This window comes from Rhipicephalus microplus, chromosome 8 (assembly GCF_043290135.1).
Source record: "Rhipicephalus microplus isolate Deutch F79 chromosome 8, USDA_Rmic, whole genome shotgun sequence".
NCBI classification, from domain to species: domain Eukaryota; kingdom Metazoa; phylum Arthropoda; class Arachnida; order Ixodida; family Ixodidae; genus Rhipicephalus; species Rhipicephalus microplus.
In genome coordinates, this window is record NC_134707.1 from 61370480 (window position 1) to 61391093 (window position 20614).

General features: G+C 45.8%; 1 protein-coding gene across 3 annotated transcripts; it reads left to right on the plus strand.

Moving 5' to 3' along the window:
* Positions 1-8622: 8622 nt before the first annotated feature.
* LOC142769082 (uncharacterized) lies at positions 8623-19845 on the plus strand. Of its 3 annotated transcripts, none has more exons than XR_012885645.1 (4): positions 8623-9217; positions 13700-13846; positions 16670-16874; positions 19420-19845. XR_012885645.1 is itself a non-coding variant. In XM_075871935.1 (4 exons), the coding sequence occupies exons 1-3, from the start codon at positions 8876-8878 to the stop codon at positions 16848-16850; spliced, it is 699 nt and encodes a 232-aa protein (XP_075728050.1). In that variant the 5' UTR covers positions 8628-8875; the 3' UTR covers positions 16851-16874; positions 19420-19845. The 3 variants fall into 3 exon arrangements, 2 of the variants coding, with proteins under 2 accessions (XP_075728050.1, XP_075728051.1); XM_075871935.1 differs by having other exon boundaries at positions 8628-9217; positions 16641-16874; XM_075871936.1 differs by lacking the exon at positions 8623-9217 and adding an exon at positions 9363-10461 and having other exon boundaries at positions 16641-16874.
* Positions 19846-20614: the final 769 nt, after the last annotated feature.

The following is a 20614-nucleotide window of genomic DNA, read 5'->3' on the forward strand; positions in this document are numbered from 1 at the left end:
CCTACAAGAACTCAAAAAGTGCGACGCTGAAAGCATCACTTAAGCGCTTTTAGAAGGATTGCGGTCCAAGGGTCTGAACCCAAAAAGCCTTGTTGGCATAGGAGTAGACAATGCGAACTTCATTACTTGTGTGATTAGTGGCGTCTACACACGTCTGAGAAATGAAATTGCTCATGTTATTATGGTGCGATGCGTTTGTCATTCCCTTCAACTTGCTGTTTCACGTGCGTCGGTTGCCTTGCCGAGAAACATAGAATTTCTGGCGAGGTAGTCATACCGTTGGTTTGCTCACCCCTCAACAAGGAAACTGGAGTACCAAAGCTTATACCGTGAACTAAACGGCGGAGAGGCTTTGCTTACCATACCGCTAGCCTGTGAGACGCGCTGGCTGTCAATACATGCGGCAGTTAAGAACACTTGCCTAATGGACCGAACTCAAGGAAGTTTTCGGAAATGCACAGAAAAACAAAAAATTCCTACACGGCAATGATGCTCTGTTAAGTGTACAGTGACCCCAAGAACAAATGCTACGTACTCCTGCTGGACTGGGTTTTTAGCTGAAGTGCAGCGTGTCAACAAATCATATCAAGCGGAGTACCAAGACCCGATGAAATTGTTCGAAGATCTGATGATTCTTGTGAAGTCAACAGCCAACAAAGTATCCCTACCAGCTTCCCGATACGACGTGTTAACAGTCAACATCAACGAGCATCTTTACCCTAATTCGTGCTTTGGTCAATGGTTTGAAACAGCACTCCGAGACGCATCCTTTCCAAGTGACGACGAAAAAGAGCTAGGCCTTCGCTGTCGACGTTTCATCGTGGAACTATGCAAGCATCGTGGAACTATGCAAGCAGATGCAACGGCTTCCCGAAAACATTCAGTTCTTGCAAAAGACTTCTCTCCTTTCTGTAGAGCAGGCACTGAAGCTAATACAAGATCTAATTACGGAATCGGCATCGCAGTTCCTCTCTGTGGAAGCCCTGTCTGATCGCGAAACGCAGTGGAAAAACTTGCGGCACGTAAAATGGTGCTGCTGTGTACAAACAGAACCGATAGTTTTTGGCAGGAAGTAAGTTCTTACAAGGATGCGCACGGCGAGAACCCTTTCACTGAACTCGCCATGACAGTGCTGTCGCTGCCCTTCTCGAATGCCGGCATTGAACGGTGAGCGACATGAGCATTGTGAAGTGCAGGTGTCGCTTCAGGCTGGACACTTTGAATGCGTAACTGAAAATGCTGTACGGCCTTCGGAGATACAAAAAAAAAAGTGCCACGAATATAACCTGCTAGATGACGTGGCTGCGAAAATCGGCACGAAGGCATCCTATGCAGCGGCAGAAGATGCCTTGCAACTTGCAGATTTAATCCTAGAATTCTGTGCACCACTGACATGGCTTTACACTTGTACTGAGAATTTGTTTTTCACTTCTCAAGCTGGCAGGCAGGCTTTCATCATTACTATTTACCGTATGATATATGGCTTCCTGTATACAAATATAGGCCATGATGTTTTATTCGCCAATGCAATTCATTGTACATTCAGAGGTAAGCTAAAATCTCTAATGTACGTTATGTGTGTCAGGTGTCTATATGTTTCCCGATTTTCAACCACGCAATTTCGTTGATGTATGTTAAAACATCTGATAGCATGTTAAGCATGATAGCATGAAAGGTTAAGTTAAAATGACACTAAATATCAACAACATAAATTAGTTTAGCAGATACCTTAGAACCTGAAAACTCCACTGTCGTTAATACCATCGCCCAAGGTTAATAGACATAAATATCGGTCAAAAGACCTCCTTTTAAATTTCCCGCTGTTATCTCCGATGATGACGTCACGGATTTCAACGTGTTTCTTTCGCATTTTGACGACAAAGTCGCAACGAAGTTTTTTTTCAACTTGGTGTGCTAAGCTTCTGGCTATTTGCCCATCCCAATGAAGAACTCCGCTCGCCGAGAAAATTTTTTGTTCCCTCAGTTTTTTTTTTTTTTTGCGGCTGCCGAATTCGCTAAAAATTACAGTATGTGATGGGTTTATTTACACTGAAAATGCCAGCGCTCAACCGTCCCTGCCGAATCACCATCGCTCAAGAGTGTGCTCCCTCTTCTTCTTTCTTTCTCTTTCAGTCCGCGTTACAATGTTACATACATTCGCAGCTCGTAATTTGCGAGCGCGTTAAAAAGTCTGCAAACATTATAGGGGTTAAAACAAGCGTACATTGTTTTGTTGCTAAATCATGTTCTGCCTGCAAGAAAACGTAATGGGACAGCTGTCTCTAATCTTTGAGATGACAAGGCCACCAATAAATTTGTTGCATGAGGAGAACATGCTCAAAATTGTTTTCAAATTGGTAAAAAAAAATATTTAGCTACTTTTACACACTTATTTAGCGACTTTTGCTTTTGGACATTTGGCAACACTAGCCGCGAGCGTCTAGAAGGAGAGGTGTTATGGTGGCTAGAATTGGGAGGTGACGCCAGCGCCCGCATATTCGCCGAGCGCGCGCGATCCTCGTTTTCAAGCGCCGCCGCGACGGCCACCACGGCGCTCCTGTCGGCATAGTGATGCGGGCGAAGCGCGCGCTCCGCGCTCTCTCGTCGACTCGCCGCTGGGTTCGCTGGTTCGCCTCTGGAAGCGTGTCTGGGTGTGTGCAGTTTTCCGCGTTGATGTCTCGCTTATGGCAAAATGTATTTAGTTGCTGACATGACAGTGTGAGTGCCGACCTTAGGATGAACTCCAGCACTACGAAAGCGAGGCAACGCCACTGCTTTGCTCCTGGCTGCACGAGCGGCTATGTGTCATCGAGGGAGCAAGGTCAGCGTGCTTCTCTTTTCTCTGTTCCCAAAGACCCTGCCCTCTTCGAAGCCTGGCAACGAGCCGTACCCCGTGCCGACAAGTCGTTGGACGTGAAGTCGGCGCTATGTGAGCTTCATTTCGACGAGCAGTTTATTGAGCGTTTTTACACGCATGTGATAAACGGCGAAACTGTTCAGATTCCCCGAGGGAAACCGGTGCTGAAATCTGACGCGGTGCCAACCATATTCCCAAATGTTCCTGCGTATCTTTCAAAGAAAGTGCCGAAGAAAAGGACGTCAAGAACATCCACTTGCGGCCTACCATCGAAAATTCGGCGTCAGGAACCAAGCACGTCTGCTTGCGAGGAGACAGCTGGCTCGTACAGCACAGAAAGCGACAGTAACCAAATACCTGTTCCGAATGTGCCCGCAATTCCCGACGTCCGCAAGTGTGGTCTTCCCAGCGCTTACTGGGCTCGACATCTAATTGCTGGAGCCGACAACGCCACGGTGTTTACAGTTTGCGCACTAGATGGTGACAAGTTGACTATTGACAAGTATGTGCTAATGACATCAGATGAAAACAAACTTCAAGCGACAGCTTTTGTGCAAGCCACAAAAATAAAGACCCTTGACATTACCGACATCGAAATGGCAGAAGAGTTGCTTCGCGACGTCGACTCCATGATACCATGCAGAGGGTTTGGTAAAACTGGTGAATTTGGAGTGAATTTAAAGTACAAGGAGAAGACTTTTGATGGCAGAACCTTCAGCCCATCTTGCCGTGGGGTTGCTCCAACGCCAGAAAAAGCCTGCCCACAATGCAAGCACCTCAGAAGACTACTCCTGAATCGTGAGTCCTACAGGCGAAGAAAAGGCAAAAATGTGGCCCAGTCCCAAAAGCTTTCATACAGGCTTAAGCTGCGAACAGCGCAAGCGAAAAGGAGTCGCCTGAGTGTCCTGCAGGCTAAATCACTCATCAAACAAATGAAAGAAAAGAATGCACGGAATGATTCTACAGCATTTGAAGAAGCGGTGAAGGCCCTACCCATTAAGCAGCAGCAACAAGTCAAGGCGTGCTTTGCTGCGGCTAAAAGAAAATCCACGAAAGGGATGAAGTATGAAAGTGAATGGGCTCTAGAGTGCCTTATTATGTCCATGAAAAGCCCACGCCTCTATGAGCATATACGCAAAAACAACATCATGGCGTTGCCTTCTCGAACATCACTACGTCGATATCTCAAGCGTTACAGGAGTGGATTCGGCCTGAGCGAAAAAGTGTTTGCTGCTGTGGCGGAAAAAACAAAATCTATGGACTTGTTCCAGCGCCATGGTGGGCTGTTAATTGATGAGATTAAGCTATCTGAACACTTGAGCTTGGGAACCGATGGCACCATCGAAGGTTTTGTGGACCTTGGGAAGTTCACACCAGAGAGTGAGCGCTCCGTAGCATGTGACCATGGCCTTGTAGTATTGTTCGTGCCTTTTACAGGCACGTGGCACCAGATTATTGGTGTGTTCGCATCACGCAGCAATGTGAAGTCCGAGACGTTAGGCAAAATAATCCTCGAAGCAGTAGTCATGAGCGAAAACGCCGGTCTGCACGTAGACTTTATCACCACTGATGGAGCTGCGTGGAACAGAAGCATGTGGCACTCATTCGGCATACACGGCAGGAAAGAAAACACAGTATGTAGAAGGCAGCACCCTACAGACCCAGAACGTTTTCTGCACTTCATCTCGGACTTCCCACACCTTCTTAAATGTGTGAGGAACACCTTTGTTCGAACGGGCGTGAAACTGCCAGAAGGCCATGCCAGTGTTGACCCTATTGACTGTGCCCGGAAGCTTGATGAACAGCATGACACGACTCTCAAAGCCATGCCTCATATTAGCAAATCGGTTGTGCATCCCAATGGCTTTGAGAAAATGAGGGTAAATTATGCAGTGCGGCTTTACAGTGATGAAGTCCTCAGAGGCCTTTTCTTGTACAATGCAACCATCGAAGAAAAGCATGGGAGCACAGCGGCGACAGTCAGCTTTGTGGAAAGAATGAGAAGGCTCATTGAGGCCATGACTTCAAGGTGCAGTTCGGGTGCACTTAAGCCTGGAGGGATGCACGAGAAGTGCATTCAAAACTTCTTGACTTACCTGGACGATTGGGAAACAGCTGCTGGCTCCGGAGGTTTCCTAAGCCGCAGTACAGCCGAGGGGCTTCGTGTTACCTTATCAAGCACGCTACACCTTCTCCGCTACCTGACGATGAAGTTGAACTTCAGCTATATGATGACATGCCGCTTGAGTCAGGACCCCCTGGAGAGGCTGTTTGGAATCGTCCGACAAATGTCTGGATGCAATGATCATCCGACTGCCTCCCAGTTCCTAATCTCGGTCAACACTTTGAGCTTCCAGAATTTGGCAAAACCACCGAAAGGAAGCAATGTGTCCTCAGGACTGCTGAGAAGTCTGCTGGGAGCTGACAACGGAAAGGACCTCACTCCTCGGAGGAAATTAGACGAGCTTCTTGACGTAGGAAACCTTGCCGAAGCACATGAAGTGCTCAATGAATACGGCCACGGCACCGAGCATGCAGACATGGTCGTGCAAAGCAGCGATGCCAGACTCATATTCCACATGGCTGGATATGTGGCAAGAAAAAGCGTTGCAAGCACCAAATGTGCAGAGTGCAGCCAGCAGCTCCTACAAGGCGAGAACGATCCATCTCCAGCTGCAGCATCCCTCACGGCTGCTATTGACCGAGGAGGCCTGCTGTACCCATCAGTCAAGCTCAGTGAACTCGTGACCACTCTCGAGAACACTTTTACCCACTGCTTCAGTGTTACAGAAGTCAAACCTGACAGCATCATGGACTTGGTTTCCTTCTTGCAGTTAAGAAAGCTTACACTTGTTGGCTGCCCTGACCACAGTATGTCCCTCACAAACAAAATTATCAAGTTTTATGTTCTTACTAGGCTCCACTTTCATGTCAAAGCCCAGAACAGCAAACGAAACGCTAAGCAGGAAAGAATGAAATTGCTGAAGCTTAGACGCGTGCTCTGAGTTTGATATTGTAACTTTAAGCTCTATTGATTTTTTTTTGCCGAGTGGAAAGTGATTGTATGCCTCTTATTACTTAGTGCCAAGCGATGCGCTGTCTGTGTGCAATGTTTCAATGTTTTTAACTACTCCCGAGCGTATGTAAATGTGCGTATTTTTTCATTTTATTTTACCCTGTATTCCATGATGTGCAATAGATCTTCCTAATAATATGATGTGCAATAAATATTTGTTTTATTTTCCTCGCCCAGAACTTTGGTAATATTTTTTTTTAAAAAAAAGCCGTCGCCTTGCACTCCAAAACACTGCAGGGATATGCGAACGAAAGCTTTAATTTGCGCAGATTCAACGTCACAGAAGTCTTGCAGCGGCAGCCAATTTCTTTTAATGCTTGAAATGGCGTTCTGTCAGCCATCGTCACAGTGAGTTATCTGAATCGCCAATTTATCTGAATCATGCTTCAGCAACAGCATCTTTGAAAGGTCCGCGCGCTCAATGCGCGCGCGCGTAACTAGCATCACCATTCCGCCGACAGCGCCACCGCCGCGCTGCTCGAAACGAAGGAGCGGCTCCGAGCTCCCGTTGGCGTCACCTCCCAATTCTAGCCACCATAGAGGTGTCAGCAATCGGCGCGCCGGAGAGCGAGCGAGAATTCATCCGGATGCGGTGGCGCTGCGGTCGCTTTCGAGATGCCCACGGAGGAATTCCTGCGTGGAGATGCCCCTTCTCGCGCCCGCGCATCAGTCGTTTTTCGTTGCAAATATTTCACGCCACCGTGCGGATTATAACAAAGTCCACCTGTCACAATTCTGACGGCGCGCTGCAAAGCACGTATTGGCACTGAAAACTAGTGTTTTCAATTCACTTCGTAGTATATCAGCTACGAAGCTTAGAAGATAGAGAATCAAGTAACTTGCCGTGAACTTGACACCAAAACAAAGTCCGTGCAATTTTAAAATTTGATGCCGCAGTGTTCTCCGTGGTTTCAATGCATGTAAAGGTATCGGCAGCCGTTATTTTTATGACTTGCGCAATCAAGATTTAATTTTACAAGCAAGACATTTATTTTCTCGACAGCAAAAAACAACATGAAAATAAACACAACATATGCATTATGGTTGAAGAAAACTGCAAGTTATATGAAACTCAGCTAAAGCAAGTGAATGAGACAACTAAAGAGAACAGTAAATACACGATGATACAATGGGCATACATACACACATCACATTGAGATTTCATTGGCAAACATAGGTACAGTCACAAACCAGTTCACGAAACAATTGATTTCTATATATGTGAAGCACAACCAGACAGTGACATCCCAGTTGTTAATGGGATATCTATAACAATGCGAACAATACAATAGTAAAATCACAAGAAACAACAGAGCATGAGTAATACTCAATAACATAAAAAAACCTTGTTCGCTGAGTTAACACTCCACTTTTTTTTATTGGGGGCATTTTCTCCAGGAAGGAAAAAATGCATTCTGGTCAGTGTAAAGAATATAATTATCTGATTTGTCACTTCCACTTTGTGGTGTTCACAGCCGACCATATTTAACTTCTTCATAGACAGGCAAGATATAAGGTCTGTTATGCTGTCACTTTTCAACTTGTTGAAACTGAAGCAATAGGCGAATACATCTTCCTTAGCTTTGAAAAGGTCTCTTGGGGACTCGGACGGGTACAGAAGTCATGATTTTGCCGGTAGCAAGCTGGAATTCTGAGTAAAGCAACAACATGCTACATTCGTTGCACTTCGTATTTTTCACCACCTTCCGGGCTACATAGCCACTGACGTAATAAGTGATCAGGTAGTCACTTTTGCGTCCAATTAGATCAGTGGGGTCAGGGAGAGGTTCACGAGCAATAACAATTCCATGAAGCTCTTTGAGGCGCCTCAAATCTCGCAGCTCATCCAGTTATCCTGCAATTTTATTGAATCACTGTGGATGCCAGGACATAGAAAGCTGCTCGGAACTCCAAAAGGTATGTTTCCATTCGAGGGGGACTGTATCGAACTGTATAAACTGAGGCAATTCACAGATATCAAAAATTGTGTCGGCGAAGGGTGATCAATCGAGCCAGACATTTGCTTCAGAATTCCAAAAAAAGATTGTAAGTGCGTCTTGGCAGAGGCAAGACGTCATCAAGTATTTATAGCCCAATGTTTTCATGACATTGTGCCGGATAAAAAGGGCGCTGGTTAGAGTGACGTGGAGTCCTCCGGCACTTGATTCACTCAGGAACCCACCCTCCTTAGGTACAGCTTTTTCCCAATTAAGTTGCTAAGAAGCCGATGATAACATGCTTGTGGCTACGGACGATGAATATTTCGTCGAAATGAGTTTCGCACACAAAGAAGTTCTTTTCCAATGGTTTGCCAGCGCGAGGAATCGTACGCTCTCAGGCCTTGCGCTGTTCATCGTCGGCTGGAGCAGAGAAGAGAGACGCTTTCTTCCCTTGTTTGCGGGCCGAAGCATATCCCGCAATGCATCCAGGTGCAAAGAAGTGTCTTTGCTGCTTACTCATCACTGTTGCATGGTCACATTGGCACGTATTGATCCCGAACAAGTCCAAATAGGGAAAGCGCAGACTTTGCAGCTTGCGAGCACACGAGCAAGCGACTAAAAGTGCCGCACTAGCGGCTGACAAGCGCTCTCAACTGATCATGGTGGCGACTAGCGCGCCGCTCCACGGCCGAATGAAATAGCAGCACGTCTCCTTTCAAGGCGCGGCCGGGATGGTGCTGGCTCAGTGGCATCTTCCTTCTAGCCACCATAGAGGCAGGCAGCAGGTGTTCTGTGGGCACATGTAAAGATTGCGCAGCGCGCCCGCTCGAGCTAGAGGTACTGTATATGCTACCTTGAAAGCATTATACAGTAACTAACTCGAGCCACGAAGAGTAGGGCAGCACCGAAGCTGTTGTCATGCAGTAGTGATTTCTTTCCTGCTGTCCGTGACGGAGATAAGTGGTAGGTGTTGTGTGGATTAGTCGCGGAGCCTGGCTGGCCATGGAACACCTGGCGCCGAGCGAGCTGTGTTTGCCTACAACGCTGGCCATGGGTAAACCGAGGAAGAAGCGCACGGCCGAAGAAGAAGCCGCCTACCGCGAGGCTCGGCGTGCAGCGGACCGTGAGCGTTGTCGTCTACGACGATTAGATCCCGTTTACGTGGCCAGTGAAAGAATCAAGAAGCGACAACGAAGATTGGACCCGGAGAAGCGACAACGAAGATTGGACCCGGAGTATGCAAAGCGAAGGCGCGAGGCAGAAGCGGCACGGAGGCGAAAACAGCGACAATTGGCCGGTCTAAAGGCCCGCCCTGCTGCCGGCGTTCCACATCCAAGGTTGCACGTGAGTTAAAGGAAGAACTTTTTAGATGGTGGTGGTTAGAAGGGCAACCGGTAGGGAGCACTGCGCAGCGCCTATTTAGATTCCAAGCAGCTTTAGGTGGGGCGATAGTTATAGCGCGAGAACAAAATGACACAGAGACAAGAAAGACAGGAAAGACACTTGTCTCTGTGTCGTCGTTTTGTTCTCGCGCTATAACTATCGTCATGCCATACCAACTAGCCCAAGCTGCCGCACTTTTAGGTGGGGGCTTTGTCCATCCTTCCCGTGGGGTCCCCTCCCCTCTAGGAATCCTCTGCGCATGACAGGTGGTGAGACAGCTGCACACTCCGCTGGGGACGGTAGTTCGGCGGTGTATAACGGTGTAAGAGCCCGCGCACCTCCCCTGCGCAACGCCGCGATGAATGCCAGCAGTGTCCGCGGAGAAGAAGGCTCGGGCTGCGAAACGGGAGCGGCGGCGTGCCGATCCCGAACTTCGGGCTCGCGAAGCCGAAAGGAAACGGCGGCTAGCGGACCCCATTCTCCGAGCTCGGGAAGCCGAATTGAAGCGTCAACGTCGAGTAGCAGATCTCGTAGCGGCAACGCGAAGCCGAAGCGAAACGTAAACAACGAGCAGCGAATCTCGAAGCGGCGCGGCAATGCGAGTCGGCGGCGAAGGCAGCGCAGTTCAAGCGCGAGTTCCTGGATAGGAGCTTCGGGCACATCTGCAAGGTATGCGACCCCCTGTGGTTGTACTACAACCTGACCAAGGCCGCAGTAGCATCAACGACAAACAGCACCGTCACGTCGTCATCGGTGTGCTCCATGCTCCAACAAGATCGAGTTCCGGCAGAGTGCAGCAACTACAGTGATATCCGCACCGTTGTTTATCAGCAAAGTTGTCCTCCATGCCAAATAGACCTTTTCATGCTAGCCACCCTATCCATGCTGCGCAGCTGGTGTGACGTCGGCATAGTTGTCGCTTAGCAACCATGTATGTCTACGTCCAGCTCCAGATGTTCTCTGTAGGGGCGCGCCAGCGCTTGCTCGGCCGTGTTCAGGCAACACCACCAGGGTACGGTTTAGACATTCGGAAGCAACGGGTCGGCCGTGCAAAGTTCGCACAGCCGAAGAGGAGGCCGTTTGCCTCGAAGCTAGGCGTGCTGCGGCCCGAGAATGTAACCGTAAACGGAAATCGGATCCCGACTATGCTCGACAGGAACGCGAAGCGAGCGCGGCGAGGAAGCGGGCCAAGCGAAGTGTGCCAGGTGAGAGTCGAGCCGAGCACAATTATGTGACGAAAGGCCCGCCTTTCTACCTTGAGGGGCCACATCCAGGTGTGCTCGCAATTCTGCTTTGGGGTTTGACCTAGGTCTGTTGCAGGCAGAGGAGGATTTTATGTTGGGAGAGGGGGGCAGCGGCCTGAAGTAACTCCGGAGGGGGTGGGGGTCCTAACATTTTTGTTTTTAGTAGCAGGAAGAAGCCGTATTAATAAGAGTTATGTGTGCTCAAAATGGTCCCACTCGTTTATTCTAATTGGTGGTAAGAGGTGGACAAGCACTCTTAAAGGGGGGGGGGGGGGGAGACTGGTGCTTACACAGGTTTTGTTTGGGGGGTGGGGGGAAGCGATCACCCTCCCTCTGGATCCGTACTCATGACAGGCTGTAGTTTTACAGCAAAGGCTGTTGAGATCAAAACACCGGTAACGTGCGGCGCCGTAGTTCTCTGCTGCTAGTGTCCGTAACCAGTATCGCAAGAAGAAAAAAAAACTAGATAAAAGACAGGAAGGACACAATAGGATTCGAACCCGGGTCCGCTGCATGCCAGCCCAGTATACTACCACTGAGCCACGCCAGTGCTTATAACTCATTTCTAAACTGGCCTTAGGTAGGCTTGATGTCGGGAAGTAATCACAATAATATGAGTAATTAAGTGTTTTAAAACATTAAAAAACAACCAGACACTGCTCCATGCAAACTGGGTAACGAGCGAGTTCCAACCCATTAGAAAACTTGTTCTTGATCACCTATTAACTGTGGTGCATACTCCCTTCAGGCATAATTTTTTGATGTCGTCAGCCACTGAATTAAAAAATTACACAAGATTTCTAGCAAGTGAGTAGCGGATACTACAATTCTCCGAAGAATGACGAAAGATAGCATAGAGAATGCTGGCCATCTACACAAACATTATGATTATGGCCTAGTGGGTACTCGGCAAGCGTACTCACAGCAGTTACCCGAAGAGTGTTTAGAAAAGGTTCTGAAAAGCCACTCTTCTAGCTTTCGCTGCAACTCGGCTGCTCGTTCAGTGCAGACCTGGCAATTTTTCAAATGAACTGACAACTGTCCAAAACATGAAACGAGATGACTGCACGAATGGAAAGATTGTCCCTCATAGTGACTCAGAGCAACCTTGTTTTTCTCGTGAGAAGTGGAGTTAGATATTTATTTATTCATTGAAAATTGTGAGAAATGGCCTGTGGCGTCACCTGGAGTCGTAAACTATTATTCGATGTACTCTGTCACGTGATCGTAGACTAGTATACACGCTCAATATTTTATTGCTGGTATTGAAAGATTGTTTCCTTCTTCAGAGTAAAAGATATTACTTCATAAAAATGTACATATAAGCCTGCGTTAGTAGTACGTGTTGAAGTGGCGTTGCCTTTGCATGACGTAATCATCCCATGCTCGTCAGCGCTTCTTGAGCAACATTTCTGCGTGCTCATGAAACCATGCATGCAGTATACAGGTCACTAAGATTTTGGGGTGACGTGGTTCTTATACCTACATTTTGTCTCAGAAATAACGTGTGCCTCTGCTCGGCACAGCCGCGCTATGTGCAGTGACATATTTGGTGACTTGGCTTGGCTCCTGTGTTGAGAGAGTAATGATGACTGGGACAAGGCATCCACGACACAGGCACGTGCAATGCAGTACAAATACTGGGAAGTTGTATAAAGCCACATGATCTCATTGTAACGGCTTGTTATTTTAAAGAATAGTTGTAAAGCTCAGAATAAATGTGGCTAAGTGTAGTTATGGGAACTGCTGCGAAAGCACAACGATAGCATGCACAAGTCACGAGAAGGGCTACCGCCATCACTATGAATGCTCGCTGGACAAAAAGGAAAATCAGTATTCAGAGCCTTTCAGATCGAAAAATGCTGCTTATAAACAACTACATGCTTTTGGGATTAACTGCTGCCACAACGAACACTACGAAAGGCAAGCCGGGAAACACTCTGTTGAAAAAAAGGCATAGTCGGTCCCTTTAACTGTAATCTATCACGCTAAGCTTGGTTCGATGCAATGCAAAACACATGAAATGCTGGCAAGTGCTGTGGGTCGTTCACCAGCTTTGCCGTTTTTTAAGCTTCAGATGGCTAGAGCGAACTTTTTAAATGCGGAGGATTTCTTAGTCTTACGATGTTGCACTTTGGCGTCTGCGTTGTCTGCACCCCCACTGCGCATGCTCGGCTCGTCTCGTCTTCCTCGAATGCGGGGGGTGTGTATATAAGCCGCAGAGCGCGTTCCGGGATTCAGTGAAGGGCGTCTTTACTTGTCTGTCGATTGACTTAACGCTTTCCTTGACTCGAGTAGACGCAACATTCATGCCATATCCCCTCCACTTAGCGACGGATTTACTCAAGTCGCCCCCCCCCCCCCCCTGTAGAAAGATGAAGGCGCCAATTTTTTCGTTATTTCGCAGCCTTGCATTTTGAAGTACACGAGTACATAAACAAGTGCAAGGTACTTTGTGGTACTTTCATCCTTTGACCCCTCTTTCTGCCCCATAGCCTCCTTGAGAACCTCGTTGTGGCTGCGGCTTTTACAAAATTAAATGCTCGCACCGCTGCACAAGGTTTCATGCCGGAAAATCCGAGGTGAGGAGAGAAAGTCCTTAAGATGGAAAGCTTTCGTCCATGGCCAGCGCAGACGACCCGAAAGCGCAGCCTTCCAATTCGAAAGTTGTGGATTTGTACCCACTATAAGTCATTTTAATCTATCATAATTGTTACCAGACAGATAAAAGCAAGAAATGTTCGCTGTGGTGTCCCACTGCTGAGGTCACAGAATCAAACCTCTGTGGAAATTTTTTATGAAGGCGAGAATGACATAGGCCCATGTACTCGGGTTTAAATGCATGATTTATGTCCCTAGGTGGTCGAAATTTGTCAAGCCCTTCACTGTGACATCTCTCGTGGTCATATTATTTTGGGACATTGAACTCCAACGAAGTTATCTCTCTTAGATTTATTTTGGTGTCTAGCGTTTTTTGTCTAGTATCCAGTATTTTCTCGGTTGCCGTGTAGACGCTCATTCCCACTTACATTTAAAGTGCAATGTTCAGGCATACTAATTCCCAGTTCAATGCAGTGAAATCGGCTTTTGCAGTTAATGACATTGTTGGATGCCTTATATCACATTCTGCTTTTCCTGCCACTAGGTTGCATCATCGGCTTGACCAACAGAAGTCGCTCAATATAACCGTTCTTTGCAGCGCAACCAGTACACATCGTGTGAGAAAACCGTGTCCAAATCAACAGAGGCTAATATAGTCCCCAAGATACACCATGTATCGACGCAAATTGAACACAAGGTTTCTACAACGCCTGCCCACCAGCGAATGTGCCACAGCCAATCAAAGGTGCACCTTTATGCATATTAGTACTATTACCGTCATTAAAAGTTACATCAGGATTTTAGGATTGCATACTGCACTGACAGATTCCTCGATATTTTCACGGCGAAATTCCTGTTGGTACAGATGTGTGAATGTTTCGTACACGTGGCACTTCCAATGTTCCAATGCCACAAAACTTGATAACTGGTATTTGAATTGGCACAAGGGCTATCTACTTGTTGTCAATCTTGCTGAATTTGATGCATAAATTGACAAGCTGGTGATAATCTTCTGAAAAGACTGAAGTAGCATGGGACAAACAAAAAAAGGGGACAAAAAAGCACAACTTGTAGCTTGTGGGCACCTTTTTTGTCTCCTGTTTATCCTTTTTTTGTATGTGTCCTGTCCTGCTGCACATTGTTTTCAGGATATGCTGCCATAACAACTTTCCCGACTTTCAACGTAATGACAAGGTAGAATCCGTTATCACATTCCCTCACCCATTGCACTGTTGAAAAACTTGGACATTTGAAGGGTTACTCGCCAGGTCCCCTAGTTGGGCCGTGGCAGTTGTTGGTGTCTGATGAAGAGCATTATGCCACAAAAAATGTTTCAATCAATTCATTACGAGCTGAAAAAAGTGGCATTTTGAAGCGGTGCAAAAAGATGATGCGAGGAGACGAGCTCAAATCCCATGCTGCTTGCCCCACGTTGCCTTTGCAAGCTAAATCTCTTCTCTATCCTCTCTGGCATCCGAGCAAACGGTCACACGTGCATCACGTCTCCGAGCAAGCCCCTCCGCTGAGAAGATGCGGGCAGCATTGTTTTGTTGACCACCATTATTTTGTGGTCTACTGCCTGTTTCTGCGGGATGGATTTAGAGATGCTGGTATAGACAAGCTAGAATAGATGAGCATATTGAGTGCTCGAATGTGCAGGACTATAAATTTAGTTATCGGGGCCGGCGTCTGCTCGATGCATTAACCGTGGGGACACGAACGCACCCAAAATGCAGGCACATTAGCCCCATATCTCGTTGCAATTCATGGGAAAAAATGAAAAAGACACACACGTTCCCTGTGTGTGTGTGTCTCATTATTTATCTCAAGTTTATTCATATATTCAGGCAATAAATTACACAAACTACACAAAAAGTTGCTGCGGCGCTACTTCAAAAAGTTGCTGCGGCGCTACTTCGGCCCGTACAAAGTTCTACACCAACTCAGTGACGTTGCATACGAAGTTCTCCCCGAGAGCTCCTCAAGACGTTCCTGTCGGTTTCCACAAAGTGATGTGGTGCATGTGTCTGTCAAAGCTCAAGCCATATTTTTCGCGTCATCAATCGAACGTGGACTGACTTACCATGCAATGACCATTTTTTTGTCACTTTTGTTTCTTTTTGATTGTCTTGTGTCCTAACTCCTTTCTTTATTGAGTACTATGACTTCAGCCCATTTTTTTTCCTTACGACGCACTTGTTGGATTCCATGGTAGCATCGTTTTTTTTTTTCATTTTTTTCCTCAACCCTCACTACCAGCATCGAGACGATGTTTTTCGAGGAGAGGGAATAATGTCACAGGTAATGGGTATGAACCATCAACTGTAGCATGAAATTGCTTGGAAGTGAAGAAAAGAAGAAGCCTTTGCTTCCTGGTCTGGGGGGCGAGCAAGACGTCGATTCGTTGCTGTCTGTTATTTCGTTCGTGGCAATATGAAATTGCGTTGACGTAATAGACATTTGTTTATTGCTTTCTTGATACTTTCGATTATTTGGCATTCTGTCAATTCGGAAATTTTTTTCCAGTATCATGAAATCCAAATGAACGAGCTTTTACTGTACTGCTACAACTTATTGTAATGAAGTTACGAGGCTTGGATTCAGTCATTTGATTAATCTACGATAGGTTCGTAAAGCAGTGCATGGCATAATTGAAGCAGTGCCTAAACCCTTGAGGTGTGCGCTGTAGTGGACTACATGAAAATGTGTCCAACTCGTGCAACATAATTTGAAGGCACTCGGTATTAGGTCCCAAGAAAGAAAATGAGATGACAAAATGAATGAGTTTGAGTAACTATGTGCAATCAGCATGAAATCAATATCATATTTATTCTGCACTCAGTCAGGTTTAATTGTTATATAAAAGAATTAAATTTTATAGACTTTTCGGTTCTTTACACATAAGGGACCGAGAAGTCTTCAAAATTTCTGTTTATTTTACCTTGCTCAGTGAATTTTGTTTTAGTCCACTACATAGGTTGGCAAAAATTGTGGAGCTCACTCAAACTCGCTCATTAAATATATATTTTGTGCTTGGGACTCACTCAGAAAAGTTTTCCTGAGCCGGACTCACTCAAACTTGCCACTCGCTAAAATTTTCTGTACCAAAAAGTCTTAAAAATTTTTTTTGCATTTTATCTTGGTCAGTTTTCTGTGTTCTTCCGCTGTTTTTCCCTGACCAGACAAGATTCCGTCAAACTCTTGACTATACTGTATTTGTTACGATACTTCGCTGTATTGGGATTCACCCGTTGCGTTCGTTGCTCTCGTAGTTGTAGTGCGCAACTGTTGATGCAAAGGTCGTGGAATCGAATCCCAACCTTGGTGGGCACATTTTCCGTAGAGGCTAAAATGTCCGAGGTCACTGTATTTAGTGGCATTAGGTAGACGAAATTTTCGAAGCCCTTCGCTATGGTGTCCTTCATAATCATATCGTGGTTTCGGGACGATATGCCCCAATAGTTGCTATCCTTCATCGAATTGCAAGTCAAATGTGTCCCCACATTGTTGTGACACCTTATCTCTCTCTCTGTCTTTAGGTTACAAAGCAGCATCCTCTGTATTGTAGAGGACCAAGAATAGCGACTCCAGGACCTGTGAAAGTCGTGGAAGGTGCCAGTGCATATGCAAAAGAGGCTGCTGACAAAACCACATGGTGTGCAGGCATCTATCAGACCAACATGTACTCTCCAACGGTCTCCTGTTGGATGCAATCCCACAATCTCGAAGACAGCGACAATATTTCTTGATCGTCGGAACCGCTGTCCCAAGGTGTAAGTGCGCCACTTTGCATTTTCAAATCAGCATCTGAAAGTGCCTTGAAGTTCGAACACCTGAAAAGCCCCCATTGGTGATGTTGGGCCTCCTCTGTAGTGGAATAAAAGCTAATCTCTGGCTTAGTGCTGTATGTGTGGCGTTGTGGAGCCAAACAATACCTCCCCTTGAAAATTGAAATGTTTTCAAGACCTATGGAGCGCAGAATGATGACATAAAACCAGCAGCCCCATGTACTTCCACACACACTGCGAGCAATATACAGTAGACTCGCAATAATTCTAACTCTGATAATTCATACTTTCGGTTCATTCTAACAAAACAAAATTTTTTTCTTGCCCTCTATTCTTTCAATGTATTTACAAGCCTCTTAATTCAAACTTAATCATTCGGTTAATTCATACTTTTTGCACTTCCCTATCAGAAAATATGTGCTGCTTTTCCACTACTATTTAACAGTTTGCGTGTTTATATTCCCAACAGTCTAAAAATGAGAAATAAGCACCTCAGGGCTTCAAGGAGCAACGCTTTGCTTGTAAACAAATGTTTGAAGCGAAGCAGATGCATAGTCATAGGCGTACCAGCCGGGGGGGGGGGGGGATGAAAAGAGAAAAGTTAGGGGGGGGGGGTGAGCCTGCCCACATTTGGCAGTGGTCACTCTTGCTGCACGCTGGGAAAACCAAGCAAGGCGAAATTTTTTGCCACAACAGTAATCACTAAATTTTTTCTTACGGGAGAATGAAAATGTTACGAGGTAATGTTATAACAGTGAAATTTCGCCAACATTTACTCTGATAATTTTTCTTGTGGGCTCTCCGCGGTGCGGGTCGCCTATGCGACGCCTTTGCATCTTGTGCTGTAGTATTGCAGAGCAGGCAAGGGCTGAGCAGGGGCCCTATAATATTACACTACTTCATCTTTTTATTCTGCTGTGACTTGATGAATTATCAAGAATCGACTGTATCTGCACTAACACGGCGACTTTGCTGCCACCTCTAGGTCGATTTCATGGCTAATAGTTATTCAGTTTATCTGTGTCTTCGTGGTAAGTCGTAATGGTATTCCAAATGTGCTGTTATTGTTACAGTCAGTGGTGAAGCTAAAGTTGTTTCATAAAGCTGGGATTGTCACGGGAGTTGAAGAATGCCTCTTGCGTGCACTATTTAGTTAGTGTGTCATTATGCGGGATACATGCACAAATTCTACAAATTCTACGATAACTGTGTATATCCAAGGTTAGTCTTCAGCAGAAAGTACTACACTTGCTGAATTGAAGTGTTTGCTGGGATTCGCAAAATTGTTTTTGAATTTCACTGCGGATGTCGCAGCAATTTCTTTCTCTCAGTGCCATGAAATGCCCCTTCGGATTGGTCGTCCCACCCACAGTGGTTATGGGGCCCGGCTGCTGACCGGAAAATTGCAGGTTCAATCGTGGCTGCAAACAGTTGCATTTTCAATGTAGGCTAGCTGGAGGCCCGTTTACTTGGATCTAGTCGCACATTCGAGAACCGCAGGTGGTCGAAGTATCTGGAGCACTCCACTATTGCGTGCGTCCTAATTGTATTATGGTTTAGCTAGTCAAACTCCATAAATTATTATTAATTACCTTCTCTCGGACTGTGTATGCTCTTGTGCCAGTCTGCCAGATTTGACAGCACCTTTGCATTTGAACAAAGTACTTTGACAACAGTTCAGAAATGACATAGACAAAAAGAAGTATTGACACCCTACAGCACTGAACTTCTGAAGTAAATGATAATGAAAATACAAGCACACTTAAATACTGAGGACCTGTCACAAAAGTGGCCACTTTACACATGAGGTCAGAAGGCACCATTTTTAATCCTAGAAACGAATACCAGGCATGGAAAATTCTAATCACTTTCATGTGAGTAGGCACAAAGAAGATTGCTGTGGTCCCGAACCACATTATCATGCCAGGCTATGGAGGGAGAGCTGATGCACTGATCACTTTGTTTCTCAACATATCAATATTTTTTTTTGTGGCTGTTCACGTGGAAGGGGTGGGAATTTTCATGTTTTTTAGTTTATTAGATTTATAATGGTGCCTCCAAATGTTCTGTGCTAAGTCCTCACATGTGTTAGCCTGTTGTCAGCTATTAAGTGTGCTTTAATGTAAAAATATTTAGCTGCTAGTGAAGAACTATAGTTTGTCATTATCATGCCAGGCTAAGATGGGAGAGCTGATGCACTGATCACTTCGTTTCTCACCATATCAATCTTTTTTTTTTTTGTGGCTGTTCATGTGGAAGGGATGGGAATTTTCATGTCTTTAGTTTATTAGATTCAGAATGGTGCCTGCAAATGTTGTGTGCTAAGTCCTCACATGCATTAGCCTGTTGTAAGCTATTAAGTGTGCTTCAATGTAAAAATATTCAGCTGCTAGTGAAGAACTCTTTTCTTGCCTGTGTCATTTATACACTGCCTTTAAAATATTAAAGAACTATCACCAACTTGCTCAGCTATCAATTCTTCTACAACACCTTTGCAGCGTAGCTCATTCAGACTTCTGGCTTCTTTCAGCAATGCCTCTAGTCTTGGAATATCCAACGAGGACCAGCAGTCGAATGGAGGAATATTGAAATGGTGATGGCATCACAGATGGTGATGATGAGTGCAGACTGACAGCAAGCTCACCCTTAATGAAGAAGGAGAGAAAAAGGCCCTGCCACAGTCAATCGAGAGCCCGCACTTGTCATCGTCAGTGATAGCGCACTGTGCTCATGGAGGTTTCAAGATCTGGAGGCTTTGAACTTATGACAGTGCTGTGACCTTTCCAATGCAACCTGTGCCTACAGACGATTGTATATTGAAATAGTCTTCTCGCGTTTTACATTGACACAGCCTAAGGAAAAGTGCCGATTCTGCGAGCACACACTTGCTTGCAGTGGTCATTATCAGCAAATAATTAGCAAATAAATGAGAGTCGAAAGCTCGCATCTATCGGTAGATTGGATGGTGTCAGATTTCTTGCTCTATTTTTGATGAAACTAATTTTAACCATTCTTTCCACCCGCCATCCTGCCTTGCAATCCTTTCATCCCTCTTGACTAGCCTCAGCTGGTCTCCGAGTGCAGGACTGGACTGCACTGCCTTTCACATAAGCCTGCTGATAATCTCTTCCTGCCCTTCGGTGCTAGCTGTGCATTCCCATGTGCTGTGGTTCGGTGTCAGTGTGCTCTCACTCCGCCGGCATATGTATTGGTATTCTGTGGGATAATACGTATGTAATCTGTGGATGTTTGTGTGTCTGTATGGTGCCAACGCCGCAGAATCCACGGCCGAAAGGTACTTGTGCGGTACTGGGTGGAGCCTCAGCTATTCTCAGTAATATTGCAGGATCGCCTTTTAACTGTGATCGATGGTCGTTAGGTTCTCCACGGTGTTAGACTGAAGCAAGCAGAACTTTAGCATTGAGAAGCCGAAGCTAGATCGCATTCATTGCTTCGCCTCTTTGGCGAAACTGTGACTTTTTTTTCGAATACTAACCACCTACGATATATTTTAGCAGTCCATTGTACAATTTTATGTGCGGTACTTCTTGTAGGAAGTTTTCTTATGCAGAAGTGATACACTCAAACCCCGATATAACAATCCAGGATATAACAAATTATAGGTGATAAGGAAGTAGATGAAAAATAGTCTTGCCATAGATATAGTGTTAGGAATAAACCTGCATAACGAATGTTTAGATATAACAAATTTATTTTTGTATAAG